This window comes from Nannobrachium achirus (assembly GCF_963921795.1).
Source record: "Nannobrachium achirus genome assembly, chromosome: 9".
Lineage (NCBI taxonomy): Eukaryota > Metazoa > Chordata > Actinopteri > Myctophiformes > Myctophidae > Nannobrachium > Nannobrachium achirus.
Window position 1 is genome coordinate 60,997,621 of NC_137818.1, and position 19,162 is coordinate 61,016,782.

Sequence of the window (19,162 nt, forward strand, 5' to 3'; positions counted from 1 at the left end):
GCAACTGTGCCCCTCCCACACCGCTGCGTGCTTCACGTGCACTATATCTGGTTTACATCTGACAGTGCGGGACCTGCCATTCTCGCCCCCGCATCACTTAACCCTCAAAGACCGCTTTAACTATTGAAAAATAGCAGATCTACAAGCTCACAGCGCGGCACCGAGTGCCGCGCTGCGAGCTTGTAGATCTGCTATTTTTGAAAAAACATGAGTCTTTGAATATCTTTGACCCGATCTTTAACCCGACTTCTAAATCCTTCCTCTGAATCAGTGGTTCTCAAACTTTTTCATGTCAAAGACCCCCAAAATTACAGGTATTTGGCCGTGGACACCCATCTCAAAATATGTTGTTCCAGGGACCCCCCAGAAGCAAATATTTGAGTTAGAAATGTTCGCTTTTAAATAGATATTTTCAAAGAAAAAAACAAATCATGATTTTTCAAAAATAGCAGATCTACAAGCTCGCGGCGCGGCACTCGGTGCCGCGCTGCGAGCTTGTATATCTGCTATTTTTCAATAGTTAAAGCATAAAATAATTCTAGGCCTAAATAGATTAAAAAGCCACGGGGCAGGGTCCGTACCCACGGGAGCCCAATCCCAATGCAAGGCTCTAATTCAAATGCTTAAGGGTTCCAGTGAGCGTGAATAAACGCACATAGTCTTGTGGTAATTGAGCCCACTTGTGTGCTAAATTAAAATTGCCTGGGCGAGAGGAGAGGCCACAGGGGTCACACGGGGGGTGCATCCTCTGGGGAGCATCAATGTGCAAAGCAAATTCAACAGCATCTAGCTGGATGAAATCCCCCTCTGGTGACATCCACCACCCACCTCTGAGACACAGAAGGATCAGACAGAAAGGGCAGGGGCGTCACCAGGGGGGGGGGGGGAGTGGGACTGAGTTACAGTTGTTTCCTGTTGAGATTGGCACATTTCACCCAGGTTTTTTCATCTCACTCACGTCAGTTTGTCTGCTGACCACACTCAGCAACGAAATAAACAGAAAATAAACAAAAATACAAATAAAACAATTCACAGGAGGCAAGCAGTGATCACCCCCATGATGTGCACTGCAATGTGGTTTCAAATGCACCACGTTACAGGCGCTTTTTGAGAGTGAAGAAATAAGAAGACACGTGTGACATGTGTGATCTGGGCAGCTTGCCTCTGGAAATGTGCCAATCTCAATGGGGAACAACGGTACTAGGGCCCAAGGTGGAGGGGCCATAATTATTTTATACTTTAGCGATTGAAAAATAGCAGATATACAAGCTCACAGCGCGGCACCGAGTGCCGCGCTGCAAGCTTGTAGATCTGCTATTTTTGAAAAGTCGTGTGGAAGGTTGTGTGCAAATCTTTGAATAGAAATTATGTATTTTTTAAGCGAACATTTGTAACTAAAATTTGGATTCTGGGGGGTCCCTGGAACTAAATATTTTGAGATGGGGGTCCGTGGCCAAATACATATCATTTTGGGGGTCCTTCACGTGATTTTAAGATGAGTACCCTAGCATCTGTTGGTCATTTCAGGAGTTTACTTAATAACCGTGCATTACAAGTATGTAACTGTTTTAACTGATTGTTGTCAACACTGTTTTTCTTTCTGTATTAATTCTGTTTGTAATCTCGGAATCATTGTAAATGAGGATCTCCCTCAATTGATCTTTTCGAGAAATTAAATAAAGGCTGAATGAATGAATGAAAAGGTTTGAGCACCACTGACAGAAACGTAGGATTTAAAAAAAAAAACATAGGATTTGAAATATTCAAAGACTTGAACACAATAGTGCAAATGTTCACGATTTTTCAAAAATAGCAGATCTACAAGCTCGCAGCGCTGTGCTGTGAGGTTGTATATCTGCTATTTTTCAATAGTTAAAGCACCGAGGGCCCAGAATTTGGCGTGACAACCGAGAAAGGGTAACGTACCACAGGTATATTGGCCATTAGGGGGCGGGGCGACCAGGGCCGTAGCGCGCCTAATCGGCGCTCTAGGCGAGCTCTCTCGAATGCGCCCCCCCACTCCCTGTTGATTTTTGCGGGTTTTGCCGTGAATTTAGTCGGTTTTGGGTCGGTTTTGGGCTGGTTTGGGTCCACTCCCTCCATTTCGGTGCCCCCTCGGCGCCCCCTCTAGGCTGGCGCTCTAGGCGACCGCCTAGTCCGCCTATAGCTAAAAACGGCCCTGGGGGTGACATCTACGGTATCGGATAATAAGGTTGAGAACAGGTGAAGTGTTCCTTTAAATAAAGGCTATTCGTTTAAATGAGCTAAACACAATGCTGGGCACAGAGATCTGCTGCGATACCTCAGTCAGCATAACACTCCACAAATTAACCGGCTCCCCAAGGTTATCACCACACGCACGCGCACACACACACACACACACACACAGACACAGACACAGACACACACACACACACATTCATTAGACTGCAATCTACCACCCCTCCTCCCACTTTGGCCCACACAGACATTTACTTAAAATGTAATTCTGCCCCACTAAATTATTGATACGTGGCCTGCATTTAATTCTGTCATTCATTTCCATGTTAATGTCCTGTTCAAGCTGACAGGCTTCTCTGTAATTATACTACGTTCATCAGCGTCAGCTCCGACATCACAGCATACGTCCTCTTTAAACCATTCAGAATGGGTACAGTACACATTATTGTGTATCATTATTTTATGCTTTAACTATTGAAAAATAGCAGATATACAAGCTCACAGCGCGGCACCGAGTGCCGCGCTGCGAGCTTGTAGATCTGCTATTTTTGAAAAATCTTGAAAATTAAAATTTTGACCAGATTCTATAAGTGTCTTTTGAATCCTTCTAAGGTTTTTTTAAAAACCTATGTTTCTATGTCAGCAATCTGGCCAGCCATCGTCAAAGAAAAGGTCCTTTTCACTTAACTGGAGCTCAGTTAGTCTGTTCTTAAGACACTACTATGTCAGTGGTTCTCAAACCTTTTCATGTGAAGGGTCCCCAAAAATGATATGTATTTGGCCATGGACCCCCATCTCAAAATATTTACTTCCAGGGACCAACCAGAAGCAAAATTTGAGATATAAAACGTTCGCTTTGAAAATACATATATTCAAAGATCTGCACACATTTTCACGACTTTTTCAAAAATAGCAGATCTACAAGCTCACAGCGCGGCACTCGGTGCCGCGCTGTGAGCTTGTATATCTGCTATTTTTCACTACTTAAAGCATTCAATAATCCTAGGCCTAAATGGGTTAAAGAGTAAGGCATCAAGACGCTCTCCAAAACGTCACAGAAGCAGAGGGATATATTTAGTTGCCTTTGTTCTTAATGAAAAGAAAATGCAGATCAAACATAGACGCCATCCTCCTATTGCCATTATAGGTCATATTAATGTGATTAAAAGCAAACATAAAAATAACGATGCCATTCAATGAGCACAGTTCTGAAACACAGAGGGGTCCTGACTCACTGTGATTCTGTCACTATCATTATCAGTCAAGTAAAGTCTGCATTAAATCATTTAGATTGGGTACGCATTATTGCATATTATTATGCTTTAACTATAAAAAAATAGATGATCTACAAGCTCACAACGTGGCACCGAGTGCCGTGCTGCGAGCTTGTAGATCTACTATTTTTGAAAAATCGTGAACATTTGAATTTTGACCCGATTTTGACCCGATTCTATAAGTGTCTTCTAAAGGTTTTTTGAAAAACACATGTTTCTAGGTCAGTGGTTCTCATACTCTTTCATGTCAAGGACCCCTAGAATTATATTTTGTATCAGGGACCCTCCAGAAGCAAATATTTCACAAATGTTCACTTTAAAAATGAGATATTCAAAGACTTGGCACACACTTTCATGATTTTTCAAAAATAGCAGATCTACAAGCTCGCAGCGCGGCACCCTTGTATATCTGCTATTTTTCAATAGTTAAAGCAATCAATAATTCTAGGCCTAAATTGCTCAATAGTAGTTACATACAGGCCGTGTTCTTCTCCTGCAGGGGGCCTCAGTGAGCCACTGATGAAAACTATTCCCAGTCAACTTCCTGTGCCATCCATCACAGCTGCTGCTGCTGCATCCCGGACAAAAAGACAGAAACAAAGAAACAAAGAAAAAAGGTCTGTCTGAACACGAAGACTAGACTGAAGTATCCCGGCGACATGGGTATGGTTTCTCTCCGCAGCAGGAGGTCTGAGGGATCTGCAGGTTTCCAAGCCGTGTCAGGGCTGAGGGTAGCGTGCATGTATGTACAGTATGACATGTACTGTGTGTGAGTGTGTGCGTGTGTGTCTGTGGCTTTGTGTGTGTGTGCGTGCGCGTGCGTGTGTACAGGCATGAGAACAACAGCATCTTACTGTCTATCGTCTCCCTGGCAGATCATGGGGATTATGCAGCCCGGGGAGGCGGAGCCTGCCTTGTTGTCAGTCAGTCACAACTAAAAAGGAGTCCGCCGAGAGAGAGAGAGGCAGGAAGTTGTTTCACAAGTCCACCCGGCTCCACGGCGCCACCACCAGGCTGCCACGTGTTCAGTATTAACAGGGAATCAATCCATAAAAACCTCATGGGACATGCACAATGCAGTAGGTTCTGAATCCTGAATTCCAAGCCCCGAAGAATCTAACTTTTCATCAACCGATCCTGCACCATCGGTCCACACCGTGATCACAAAATGCTTAGATGAGCATAGCTGCTCATGGGCCCTGTGCTGCACATCGTCGCTGTCGGGTGAAAAACTTGTATGTCAAAAAACGTTCGTTTTGCATTTATCATTTTAAAAATGATTTAAGCTAGTGAAAACAGTCGATCTACAAGCACACAACGCCTCGCGCCAGGAGGCGGTGTGTGCTTGTAGATCGGCTGTTTTCACTACTTTTGTGCGACGGCCTGGTACGATGAAGCAGGGCTTCGCTTTGCGAAAGAACGTACAAATTTTAAAACTTGGAGATACGAGGTTTCCGCCCGACAACGATTTGAATACAGTAGTAGGCACTTTTTTATGCAATATAAATATTCATGTCCCACGTTTTCGGAGGCAGTTTGTTTTTTCCTCGCACCATCTTGGGGAGTGGTGACCTGTGCCTTGTTCTGTCATGGCCGTGTGGTCTGTGTGGCGTGTGGCGTGGAGAGTCAGGGCAGTCAGGCTGTCTCGCATGACCTACTTCTTCCCGGGACTCAAGGAGAGATTAGCAGCAAACTCCCCTCTGCCACGGCCGGGCTAATTCCAACGATAAGGTGGCCCGGTCTCTTATCCTCCTTCTAGAACACGCACAAGAAAACGCACATGCCCAATTTCCGGATGAACTGAGTCAGGACGATTCTTATTTACTCAAGATACTACTCGTGGCAAGTAAAAAAGCCATAACTAAGAATTGGTTGCAGAAAAAATGTCCTACTGTAGACCTATATGTTAACATTGTGAAACAACAATTGCATCTTATGGAACAAATGACCGACTCTCTGAGACTCCAAAAGGAGGTAGGAGAAAGGAAATGGGAGAAATGGCTAAGACATTTGGGTAAAGCGACTGATTCTTTATGAAGGTTGATGATATCCAATATAGCATGTTATATAATAATCCTGTAAATATGACAACTGACAACTGCATGTGCCGGGCGTCCCATGACCTCTTTTCTTTTCTTTTCTTATATTTTTTATTTATGTACCTTATTTTTTTATCATTTTTCTGTCTGTCTTACCTATTGTCTTATTGTTTTGTACTGTTGAAAAAAATCTTTGAGAAATAAAGAGTTTAAAAAAAAGAAAACGCACATGCCCACAGTGACACGAGAGGACGAGAGAGTCTCTCTCTCCCGTCATCGCGGCATATTCTCTCATAACCCTCTGGGCAGTGGCGGTCCGGTCACTGCAGTTCACCCTCTCCTCTCCTCTTAGCCCTTTTGACCGTGACGTCACTCTAGAGGATTAACATATTAACATGGCAACAGATGTACTACGACCAACTAAACTACCGCTGGCAGCAACTGTACTTGATTTCTGTTCAGAGACATCAAACTCCAGCGGTCCAACGGAACAGTATGTCCTGCCACAGTGTGCAGGATCAGGGGTGTCGCACCAAATTCTGGACCCTGGGTACAAGGATTCAATGCGGGGGCCCCCATGAATGTTCTTCATAAGGGGAGGGGGTTTAACCCGTTTAGACTGGGAGCGCGTTATTACGCGTTATTTTGTGCTTTAACTATTGAAAAATAGCAGATATACAAGCTCACAGCGTGGCACCGAGTGCCGCGCTGTGAGCTTGTAGATCTGTTATTTTTGAAAAATCATGAAAATTCTTTGTCTTTGGATATTTCAAATCCTTCTAAAAAAATGTTCTATGTCAGTGGTGCTCAAACTTTTTCATGTGAAGGACCCCCAAAATGATATGTATTTGGCCACGGAACCCCATCTCAAAATATTTAGTTCCGGGGACCCCCCAGAAGCAAACTTTGAGTTAGAAATGTTGGCTTAAAAAAATACATATATTCAAAGATTTGCACACATTTTCACGACTTTTCAAAAATAGCAGATCTACAAGCTCGCAGCGTCGTAGCGTGGCACTTGGTGCCGCGCTGCGAGCTTGTATATCTGCTATTTTTTAACGGCTAAAGTATAAAATAATTAAGGCCCCTCCAACTTGGGCCCTGGTAACTCAGTCCCACTTTCCCCCCCTTGTGACGCCCCTGTAAATGATACAATGTGTGCGCTTAAGAAGAGACCATGGGGATGTACTCTATGCTGAAGCACTACAGATGCCTGTTAAGGACTCACTTAAGCTGGCCGCACACTAGCCGATAATCGGGCTATTTAATTACCCCCCCGACAATCGGGCTGCCACCGACTGAAACGGGCCCGACAATCGGGCATGAACGTCGTCTAGCGTGAGGTCTCACAGATCCACTCGGTGCCCAGCTGAGTGGCTCGGAGGACGATCGGGGGTAGCCCGACTCTTTTCAAACATGTTTGATATTTTCCTGGATCAGTACTTGTCTGGAAGACTGGAAGGGCAGCAGGGGACTGAGAGAAAATAGCCGCTGATAGACGCAAGTCTCTGAGCATACATCTGACTGAGTGACAGATCCATCTCTTTTTTTTTCTCTCCACCTCTCCCGGCCTCTGCCTCTCACACACACACACACACACACACACACACACACACACACACACACACACACACACACACACACACACACACACACACACACACACACACACACACACACACAAGCGCGCCCGCACACAGACACACTTTTCATAGCGTCCGTCCGTCCATCAGGTTGTATCATGAATGATTGGGATTTAAATTAAAACTCAACGGCAGCGCATATCAAACATACAGAAGAAAGACCGCGACCAGCACACATCCCTTGCAAGTAGGTGGGACGTTCGCGAACGAATCGAGTATTTTGAACGGCTCTTTGAAATGAACGATGGGATCCGGTTCGCAGTAGGGAGCCGTTCCTTTCTAATGAACAGTGGTGGGAAAATAGCCTACTGCAATCAATGTGGAAATACTCTGCCACAAGTAGAGGTTTTTGGAATGCTAATATACTTGAGTAAAAGTACAAACGTATTGGTATCATTCAATATTTAATTAATGTAGCCTACAGAGTACCAATAGTAGAAAGTAGGCAGAATGTCCTGTTTCACAGATTTTCCAATGAATAAAATGTAGAAAAATCTTTTGAAAAAAGCCGATCTACAAGCTCACAATGCAACAAATGGCAGGTATGTAGGCCTACCTATATATGGCAGAAATAAATGTATATAGGGTTGAAGTTATTTGTAATTATAATCAAAATCTACAAAGTAACTAATGAGCCAGTCTTTTGAACGGCTCTTTGAAAGGAACGGATCCCAGAGATCCGGTTCACTTCAAAGGACCATAAATCCCATCTCTAGGAGTCAAAGAAGTACACGCCCATCCTGATCTACAAGCTTACAACGTGGCACGGGACAGACACAGTTTGGTCTTGGAGATCTTGTTCTGGGTGCGCTACACAGTCATACGACTAATCATAAATCAGGCACCATCAGCCTGTTCAGCCATGAGAAGGACGGAGCGGTGCTTTAGCGCAGGAGAGAGAGGGGATGTCAGAGTTGGATGTACATGAAACGTGTCAAGTGAACTCATATCGTCAAAATAGGACACAACTTCCATATTGAAGCTTTTTTTTTTTCGTTGCGTGAGGCGGTGTTGTGTGTTGAGTCAGTGGATAACGTCATGTGTTTGTATGTGCGTGTGCGTGCGTGTTGCAAAGCACAGCTCTCAGAACACCCCCGTGGCATCTTGTATTCATTATATTATTTATTATTGCTGTGTGCGAGCCCGACTCAATCGGGATAGAATCCTGTAGCGTGCGGAGCGCCCGACTGTTCAAAACGGCTAGTCTGAGTCCGTTTAGATTATCTGGTAAAATAATCTGAAAAAATGATCCTGTAGTGTTTAATTCTACCCGATTCAGTCGGGCCCGATTATCGGCTAGTGTATGGCCAGCATACAGTCATTATATTCAATGCTGATAGACACACACAGTATTATCCCCAGATACCCACTGTAGGAGTACAATCTAAATATAATGTACAATCTACCAGTTACTTTACATTCATGCATATATTCACAGGTAGATTGTACATTTATACTTATCATTATATTGATAGAAGAATAAAGTATGTTAACTCAGTCACACCAAGTGCAGATGTCTAGTCTAGTGAGAGACTGACCACACCAAGAACTATGAATATCACTTTTCTTCAGAAATCATTCAAACTCAACTATAACACACCACACCACAACTCTAACAATGACAGCGGCAAACAATATCGTCGTTGACGGGTGGAAACCTTGTATGTCCAAAACCGTTCGGTTTGTATTTATCATTTTAAAAATGATTTAAGCTAGTGAAAACAGCCGATCTACAAGCACTGTGTGCTTGATTTGAAACTTGGAGATATGAGGTTTCCAGCCGACAACGACGATATATCGGGATCACGTTCAGAGCAATTTGATGAACAACAGAAACACACATCAAAAATCCATCCGAATTTACACAATGTCATGTTTAACACATCGCTCATGTTTACATGTTGTTATCATGTTGTTATCATGTTGCTTCACACTTTAGTCTGAGGAAGAGCTTTGTGCTCGAAACGTCACACAGTGTGTTTGGTGCAATAGAAGCACTTATCGCATTGGAGCCCTTAGTGTGCGAGCGTTTATTTATTTATTTTCACTATACCAGTCGTTGCTCAGCACCTGCCCAATTTGGGTTGGGGATGCGCTCATACATGTTGTTATCACTCATCAATGTGGATATTCACAACCCTTTATAGGAACAGGATTCGAACCCGCGACACAGTGTCAGGCTGGCATTGCAGCCTATAGGGTGCCCAGACCACCACGCCTGCGGCCCGGGCCATAATTCACCCTTTGTCAGCCTTCTGATTGGTCCCTGACTGACCAACCAGCTGGCTCTTTCTGCCTTGTCCCGCCCTGGTTCTTCCTTATTTATGTTGAATTTGCTAAAACAGAATTTTTGGAGAAATAAAAACATTTAAAAACATGTCACTATACTGCACCTGAGACGCTCCTTGTTACTGAAACCAAGTTTAAAATGAGAATTGAATACACCAAATAACAATAAGAAGCAACTGAATTTCAATGGTAGTGGATGGAGAGAAAGGACTTTTGTCCCACCAAGACATAGCAACCAATGGGTGCGAAGAGGTGGCGGGACAACGGGCGGGACTTGACAAAAGGTGAATTATCATTCTTGGTGGGGGTAATTTATATGTTTTTATATTAAATGTCACCTTTAATCTTCAGATCTCTCTGCTCTTACAGTACGTGGATCTATCCTGTGTTTCACACTTACTGCTGTCGCTGCTACGACACCTGAATGTCACCACAGGATCAATAAAGGTTTATCTTATCTTATACAGGTAGAGACAGATAGGACTCTGTGAGCTAAAATCACACTCAGGGTTATCTTCCATCCTGACAGTGGTGAAGACAGGAGCAGACAGAGCAACAGACAGTGATGTGGACAGGAACAGGAGAGTGCCAGAGATAATAAAGCCAGTGGTGTGACAAATAATACAGACAGTTGCTATGGAAATGTCTAGAGTCTTCTTGCAAAAATATCACTCCCCCAAGATTAATGTAATGTTGTACAATGTTTGGTGTTATGTACAGTATAAAGCCCTTTTGTATTATTTAATTAAATATACAATTAAATAAAACAAAACATTGAAAGCAGAGCGACAACTTGGGGGTGATCGCGACAGGGCAGAGGGTCAGACAGGTCAGCTAGGGTTTCCTAAACGTTCCCATGCCAAGGATCCCCAAAAAGCCCCCCATCCCCAATTATTGTGAAATGGCTTACAAAACCTCACAAATGTCAAATTGGCCCACCTGGTGGGCTGTACTTTGAAAACATGGGATAGAAGCAGTGGTGTACAGTAGGTACATTTGCTCAAGTACTGTACTTTAATTTTGAGGTACTCTTACTTTACTGGAGTATTTCCAATTTTTTTACTTCTACTCCACTACATCTCAGAGTACTATTTGAAAACTTTGGTTACTAGTTATCTTGCATATATATAAATTATAATATTATTAAAACATAACCACATTAGCCCTATTTTATACCCAGGCTATTTGAAAATAGCAGATCAACAAGCTCCCAACACGTCGTATCGCGACACGTTGTGAGCTTGTAGAGCGGCTATTTTCAAACATGTACTTTACTTTTGGTACAGTACTCAAAGTACATTCTGATGCCAACACTTTTGTACTTTTACTCAAGTACATTTTGAATTACGGACTTGTACTTGTAACAGAGTATTTCTATATTGCAGTGTTGATACTTTTACTTAGTAAGTAAAACATGTAGGTACTTTTTCCAAGACAGGATAGAACAGTGGTTCTCAACCTCTTCAGGCCCAAAATAGTCATAGTTGAACTGGGGACACCCCCCCCCCCCCCCCCCCCCACCCTGACGAGCACTACTAGCAGATCTACATGCTCACAACGCCTTGCAACGCGAGGCGTTGTGAGCATGTAGATCAAAATTCATGTAGCATGTAGATCAAAATTCTCCAATATTCGACAATTTTGCCAATGTTTACATTTTCATTTTAGTGGTATTAAAAAAGGTCTCAAAAGCCTTTATACACTTTTTTGTTTGTTTACTGTTCGAGTGATAAAACAATGTTGCACATTAAGTTAGTCATCTGGGGACCCCCCTGGGGGATAGAAGACTTACAGGGTACTGCACGGAGGTAGAGGTTCTCCCGGATGATCTGTTGAAGCTGACTGTCCATGGAGCCCGGCGTGAAGCACTTGCTCAAATACAACCTGAGGTCTTTGCACAACGTGGAGCCTGAGGGAGACACAAGATACAGAGAAAAATCACACCTAGTGTGAAGTGAGTGGTGCCATTTACAGTATGAGTAGATTTCATCAGATGTAGGCCATATCCAGGCCAGATGTAGGCCACGCTTCAGTTCTTCAGTTTGGAACACGTTTTTCCAATCGGTTTTTGACCGGACAAAGCCAGCCCTGCAAGCCAAATGACGTCATGATGACGTTATGATAACGTCCTCACGTGACTCCGGTGAAGTTCAGAACTAGGCCAGATCACAGCCCATATATGGGGATGATCTTGACGTCATTACCAGGACGTCATATGGACTTATCCAGGATTATTGTTATTGTTTGTAATGTTAGTTAAAATATGAGCACTAGTTATGATATTTATCTGGCCTCGATTGGACCCTCTCTGATTAATCCAGGACGTCCATTTTCATGGCCAGGATTTATGTTTGTTGAAATCAGGTGATATTCCAGGCCAGATCTGACTAGTCATGGTTTGACTTGATCTGGCCCCAATCGAGACGTCACTGATTGGTCCAGTTCCTGACCTACCCTTGCTGGGAGGTGTTGGAGCTGGAAAAAGACATCTGCAAGCAACAGCAGTCTCATATCGGTTAAGTGTTTATGGCCCATGAAACAGATTGACAGCTTAAGCTAACATACGGTAGGCACCAAGGTTCGTAGTCACCGGGTTGGAGTTATCGCTGTCATCTGCAAATGACCCTTTCATGAGCACGCACACACTCGCACACACACACACACACACACACACACACACACAAACACACACACACACACACACACACACACACACACACACACACACACACACACACACACACAAGCACGCATACACCTTCTAAACACCTCAATATCCCAAATATTTCACAGAGCATTTTCCCGTCTCGTATGCGTATCCTAATAACGCGCAGTCGTGTATCACATAAAACTAGTGAAGCTTCCGGCGGTCCGTAACTGGATCAGAGCTGATCAGCAGCAGACCTTCTATCCCTCATGCCTGATCTATTAACCCGTTTAGGCCTAAAAATGATTGAATGCTTTAACCAGTGAAAAATAGCAGATATACAAGCTCACAGCGCGGCACCGAGTGCCGCGCTGCGAGCTTGTAGATCTGCTATTTTTGAAAAAGTCGTGAAAAATGTGTGCAAATCTTTGAATATATGTATTTTCAAAGCGAACGTTTGTAACTTACATTTTGCTTCTGGGTGGTCCTTGGAACTAAATATTTTGGGATGGGGGTCCGTGGCCAAATACATATCATTTTGGGGGTCCTTCACATGAAAAGGTTTGAGAACCACTGACAAAGTAGTCTCTCAAGAACAGACTAACTGAGCTCCAGTGAAGTGAAAAGGACCTTTTCTTTGACGATGGCTGGCCAGATTGCTGACATAGAAACATAGGGGTTTTCAAAAAGTCTTAGAAGGATTCAAAAGACACTTATAGAATCGGGTCAAAATTCTAATTTTCACGATTTTTCAAAAATAGCAGATCTACAAGCTCGCAGCGCGGCACTCGGTGCCGCGCTGTGAGCTTGTATATCTGCTATTTTTCAATAGATAAATCATAAAATAATGAAACACAAAATGTGTACCCGTTCTGAATGGGTTAATTTCATCTCAAGAGCTTTATGGCCTTTGATGACAGGTCACTTGGCGTTATGGATGGCCCTGAGTGCATCACAGTGCTTGTCACTCTGACAGACGACCGGTCCTGCAGCCGCCGCCGCACCCCCCACCCAGTGGCGTCAGTTCAGAAAAGGCTAAGGTATGGCAACATGACTGGTGTCTTGCACGCGCGCGACAGGCACGATACATTTATTCTAAGAAGTATATTCTATTTTCCCCCCCCGTTTCTACGGTTTCTTGGGCTGGATATGGCAGCCTGGAACGGTTGTTCAAGTGCAGCTGAACTTGGCATGTTAGTAAACGTGCCACAATTAACAATAATGCATTGCACCTGTGTAGCTGACCTGCGGAACCTGGGAATATACCATTTTGTCAAGATGGGGAGAATAAAAGTGTGGAGAATATAATTATAATACCTTGTTAAAGTGACCATTTTGTTAAATTTTGCATTTGCAGTTATTTTACTGTAATTTAACAACATAATAACCAGCACAGATAGACAAAGAGACAGAGGATTTATATTTAAAAGTAACTTTTATTTCCCCCCCTGGACCCAGGGTATGGCAGCTGCATACCCCTGCCATACCCAATTGACGCCCCTGCACCCACCCGCCCACCCACACAACCCCAGGCCACCGTCTGCTACAGTGGCTCTGCCCAGTAGCCTGATTGAATTTGTTGGCCGATTAAAAAACATGTAATAAAAACTTTATCAGCCGAGGCAGTCGACTGCACACGCACATACAGTATGACCGGTCACATTTCGTCGTTGTCGGGTGGAAACCTTGTGTGTCCAAAACCGTTTGTTTTGCATTTATCATTTTCACTACTTTTGTTTGACGGCCTTGTGTGATGAAGCAATGCTTTACCGGTCACATATTGTCGTTGTCGAGTGGAAACCTTGTATGTCCAAAACCGTTTGTTTTGTATTTATCATTTTAAAAGTGATTTAAACTAGTGAAAACAGCCGATCTACAAGCACACAACGCCTCGCGGTGCGAGGCGTTGTGTGCTTGTAGATCTGCTGTTTTCACTACTTTTGTGCGATAGCCTTGTGTGATGAAGCAGTGCTTTACTTTGCGAAACAATTTACAAATTTGAAACTTGGAGATACAAGGTTTCTGCCCGACAGTGATGATATTATATGGTCAATGCAATTGGCCTTGAAGTACTGTACAATGTAAAGCCTTCGCCTGCAGCGTTTTGGGAGAAACTCATTTTGCCTTTGCCTCGTACTAATGAAGTACATTTCCCAGAAATGTACTTCATTAATAGAATCTGAAAAGCGGCTTCATGATGTTTACTGTATACAGTATAAAACCCATGACTAGGGATGGGACGTTAAGCGATAGTATTGTTTATCGCGATAAAAAACACTCACGATAATCGTATCGTGGAGATTTAATTCACCGTGATATCGTCCTCCGTCATGCACTGGGATCAATTCGTCTTTTATTTGCCGAGCTGCATATCCGGTACCACTTAAACCCTCTATAATTGGTAAAAGGTACTTATGATATACGTACTTGATACAGTCTTTTTTTCACTCTATCAAATGTCTTTGCCAAAAAATAGCAGATCTACAAGCTCACAACGCGTCGTAACGCGACACGTTGTGAGCTTCTAGATCTGCAAATTTTTTGGCAAATGTTCCACCCCATGGATAATGGATTTTGATTATCGCGATAATATCGTAAATAGCGATTTCTTTTGTCACACTAATCGTGATATGAAATGTTCACATCGCCCCATCCCTACACGTGACAGCTTGAGCTTACAGTGAGAGCTTACATGGTTGTTTTATGGCGAGCTGTCATGACAGGATCAAACGCGCATGGATGGTCAGACAGACATCTTTGTACATGGTCAGGAGGTTGTCCTGTACAGTATGGGCTGCCATTAACCCATTCAGGCCTAGGATTATTGAATGCTTTAACCAGTGAAAAATAGCAGATATACAAGCTCACAGCGCGGCACCGAGTGCCGCGCTGTGAGCTTGTAGATCTGCTATTTTTTGGAATTAGAGTCGTGAAAATGTGTGCAAATCTTTGAACATAATGTATTTTCAAAGCGAACGTTTGTAACTCAAATTTTGCTTCTGGGTGGTCCCTGGAACTAAATATTTTGAGATGGGGGTCCGTGGCCAAATAAATATCATTTTGGGGGTCCTTCACATGAAAAGGTTTGAGAACCACTGACAGTAGTCTCTCAAGAACAGACTAACTGAGCTCCAGTTAAGTGAAAAGGACCTTTTCTTTGACGATGGCTGGCCAGATTGCTGCTGCCATAGAAACATAGGTTTTTCAAAAAATCTTAGAAGGATTCAAAAGACACTTATAGAATCGGGTCAAAATTCGAATTTTAACGATTTTTCAAAAATAGCAGATCTACAAGCTCGCAGCGCGGCACTCGGTGCCGCGCTGTGAGCTTGTATATCAGCTATTTATCAATAGTTAAAGCATAAAATAATGATACACAAAATGTGTACCCGTTCTAAATGGGTTAAAGTGAACTACGACCTTCATGACAGGCCTCAAGGTTACGCATCCGAGATACCCAAGAAGACACTGAGTGAAACGTCTAAACCCCTGACGGCCGGGCGTGCCTTGTGCGCAGCCTGTAAAAATATAATTGTGCATGAATTCTATCTGCTACACCAGGAACACAATAATTGCGCACACAAGTTGTTGCAGGACTTGAGAATCATCTACCGTATGAATATGGGTGGGTCTTTGAATGCTACATCATAGCCTTCACTGTCTTGTTACGTAATATGTAGGCTATTGATAATAATACAGTTACTTGTTCTAATTGATAAATCTAACTTTTATGCAATCAGAATATTTTATAAACATCGCACATGTTGTGAAATCACATCCACAAGCGTTGTGAGCATGTAGATCGGCTATTTTCACTATTTCTTTACAATTTCTGCCCCCAATAATTGAATTTGTAATTTTAGAGGTATATTAAAAAGTCCTTAAATTGTCACTTTAGAAATGTGATACACTTAAAGAGGCGGTGCCATAGTTTTGTACTTTTTCTGGTTTTCATGTGTCTAGGAGGTTGACAGTACTTCATTAGACCCCCTGGTGTGGTTGTTATGAGCAATTATGTATTCTCTTTGTATTTGTTTTTTTCCCTGGAGGCTGTCACCTTGTGGGTCAAAAGTGCCGGTCCAAGAACACAGATACAATTACATCACAGAATCAACTCCTCCCCTAATTACCATTCACCAAACACTGTGGGGTGTGGCTAACTTCAGCTGGGTCACCACCCACCATCACAACCAGGCATACTAATGAACTGGTGGGTGTGGCCACATAAAAACCTAATTTTAACTCTTTCTGTACACAAAAAAATCTTCCTCCTAGTATAATCATAATACCTGATAATCATGTTTTAGAGGGGGGGAAAATTATGGCACCCCATCTTTAAACGCTATGTTGGTTTGTTTACTGTTGAGTGAGGAAACAATGTTACTTTGCACATTATGTTAATCATCTGGTGGGGGACCCCCCCCTGGGGGTCCCGACCCACAGGTTGAGAACCACTGGTCTATGGAACGCACTCATTTCTGGCAAAAGATTAAGAATGTTCCCGAGAGACAAGATGACAGACATAAATGTATTCCTATTTGGCGGATATACTCCTGTAGAGAACAACACGGTCTCATTTGAGGAACTTGGGAACTGCAACCAGTGCACCGTCCCAGAGAGGCTTGGCTGAGAGGAGAACGGAGAATAGAAGGGTGTAACGATACATTTTAACAGCGATACGATTAGGGCTGCGAATCTTTGGGTATCCCACAAGTCGATTCAGAGTCGATTCTTGGGGTCACGATTCACAATTTTTTTCGATTCTTTCAAATCCAAACGATTCGAATTCAGAAATGATTATTTTCCGATTTAAAAGCGATTCTCTATTCAAAATGAATCTCTATTCAAAACAATTCTCTATTCAATTCATATATCAGGATCTACTCCAGTCTGCTGGCATGAAAGCAGAGTACATTTACGTAGCTTTTATAATTGTAAAGGTTTTATCAACTTATTGCAATTATGTAAACACACAAAGGTAAATCCAAGACAACATGGCTGATTTATTCATGCTTACACACATTCTTTTAACGTGTACAAACACAACATGATATCTAATACATTATCGTAATAAAAAAAAATCATAATACAAATCATAAAATAAAAATCATATCTAATAAATAATATCTAATAGAAAATTGATTTTTGGAAAATGAGAATCGATTCTGAATCTTACCATGTTAGAAACACGATTCAAATTCGAATCGATTTTTTCCTGCACCCCTAGATACGATACGCATCACGATACATGGTTAACGATACGATACATGGACAATATTGGTTCATTCATGGTGATACGATCGATGATTTAAAATCGGTATAGTAACTATTTAGCAAAGAAATGAAATCTGTGTAAAACGTGTAAGAAATCTATTATGGAAGTAAATGCTGTGATTATCCAGCAAATACATGGACATTATATTTCAACACATATGGACAAACCCACCTTGACATGAACACAGAGATTACACACATGTATCTATAGACTCCTCTTTTCATTTTTTTTTTTTTGTGCCAATCCCGAGAAGACTCGTGAAAAGTACTCGAGTACCCGGAGTGCCAATCCCGAGTATACTCGTGAAAAGTAATATATTACTGTAACGGCGGTTATATTACCGAGTACAATGGCGGAAGGTCCGGAGCCGAAATCCGTCGCTGATTTCTCATCATCACGGCTCCACGAGCACAAAATAGTCATCCCATAACATTGAGGTGGACGGGGGATCTCATCTTTAATGTCCATTATCTCAAAACTACACTTTAGAAGCGAAGATGGAGGCAGATGCTCGCTTATGTTACACATGTATAAAAGCTCCGGTCCGCCATTACACAACTCCACGTGGACTACGATCGCTTCCTGTGAATGACGCGATGACGTCAGACCGGAAGTGTTTACGCTGTGGACTTCTGGCCTTCAAAATAAGATAACGGGAGTGAATGCAGCCTGAGGGTGGCATCGTGGACTTTATAATCCGTTAATTTCAGGAGCACTAAATTAGTTAAAATGGCTAGATACAAGGCACAAATACTTAAGTTTCCATACAATCGATTATTTACATTGCAAAACGATTCGATACCAATTACCGCATTTTAAAACGATACGATACGATACAAAGCCAAAATGGTAAAAATTCACGATTCAGTTACTATATCGTTACACCCCTAGAGAAAAGCAATCTTGCAACAGCCAACATTTTGGGGGACACAGCGGGAGCAAGTAGCCTTCATATGAATTAACTTATTAATGTCAATTTAAAATGTATTAGGGCTGCCTCATTTCATCTTGATCATTTAACATTTCGTCAAGTTCGGTGAGAAAAAAAAAACTGACAGCATGAGTCTGCAGTTTTTGATTCTTCCAACTGTTGTGAGGAATAGAAACACAAATTGAGCTTTCCTGAAAATGAGTCCTGAAAGACTGGCAAATTTGAAATCCTTTGATAAAATATATTGTCGTTAATGTTTTTGGTGACATAATGTATCTACTGTGAAAATAAGAGGATATACAAAACTATTAAATAATTGATTTTTTGCAACAACATACTTATGCCTATGAAAATGACTCCATTCATATTTTAGGACAGTGGTTCTCAACCTGTGGGTGGGGACCCCTAGGGAGGTCCCCAAATTATTTTGGTGGGTCCCCAGATGTTTAACTTCATGTGCAACATTGTTTTCTCACTCAAGAGTAAACAAACCAACTTAAGGTTTAAATGTATAGAGGGTAACTGCACACTTCTAAAGTGACAATTTAAGGACCTTTTAAGACCTCTAAAATGACAAATTAAACATTGGTCAAATGATTAAATATTAGAGGCAGAAATTGTGAAAATAGCCGATCTACATGCTCACAACGCCTCGCGTTGCGAGGCGTTGTGAGCATGTAGATCGGCTATTTTCACAATAGAACCGTGTTACACCAAATGTAATGCCTCAACTCTTAGTGCTCGTTAGGGTGGGGGGGGGGGGTCCCCAGTTAAAATACGATTATTTTGGGTGTCGCTGCCTGAACAGGTTGAGAACCACTGTTTTAGGACATGCACACCTGGT

General features: G+C 42.4%; 1 protein-coding gene across 1 annotated transcript in view; it reads right to left on the bottom strand.

Moving 5' to 3' along the window:
• Window positions 1-19,162, bottom strand: part of magixb (MAGI family member, X-linked b) — a gene marked incomplete at both ends in the record, with an annotated part of 157,562 nt that overhangs the window by 98,015 nt on the left and 40,385 nt on the right. The window contains one exon of the mRNA XM_080732953.1: window positions 11,258-11,374. Within this exon, the coding sequence (XP_080589079.1) occupies window positions 11,258-11,374 (117 nt within the window). The remainder of the gene's footprint in view (window positions 1-11,257; window positions 11,375-19,162) is intronic.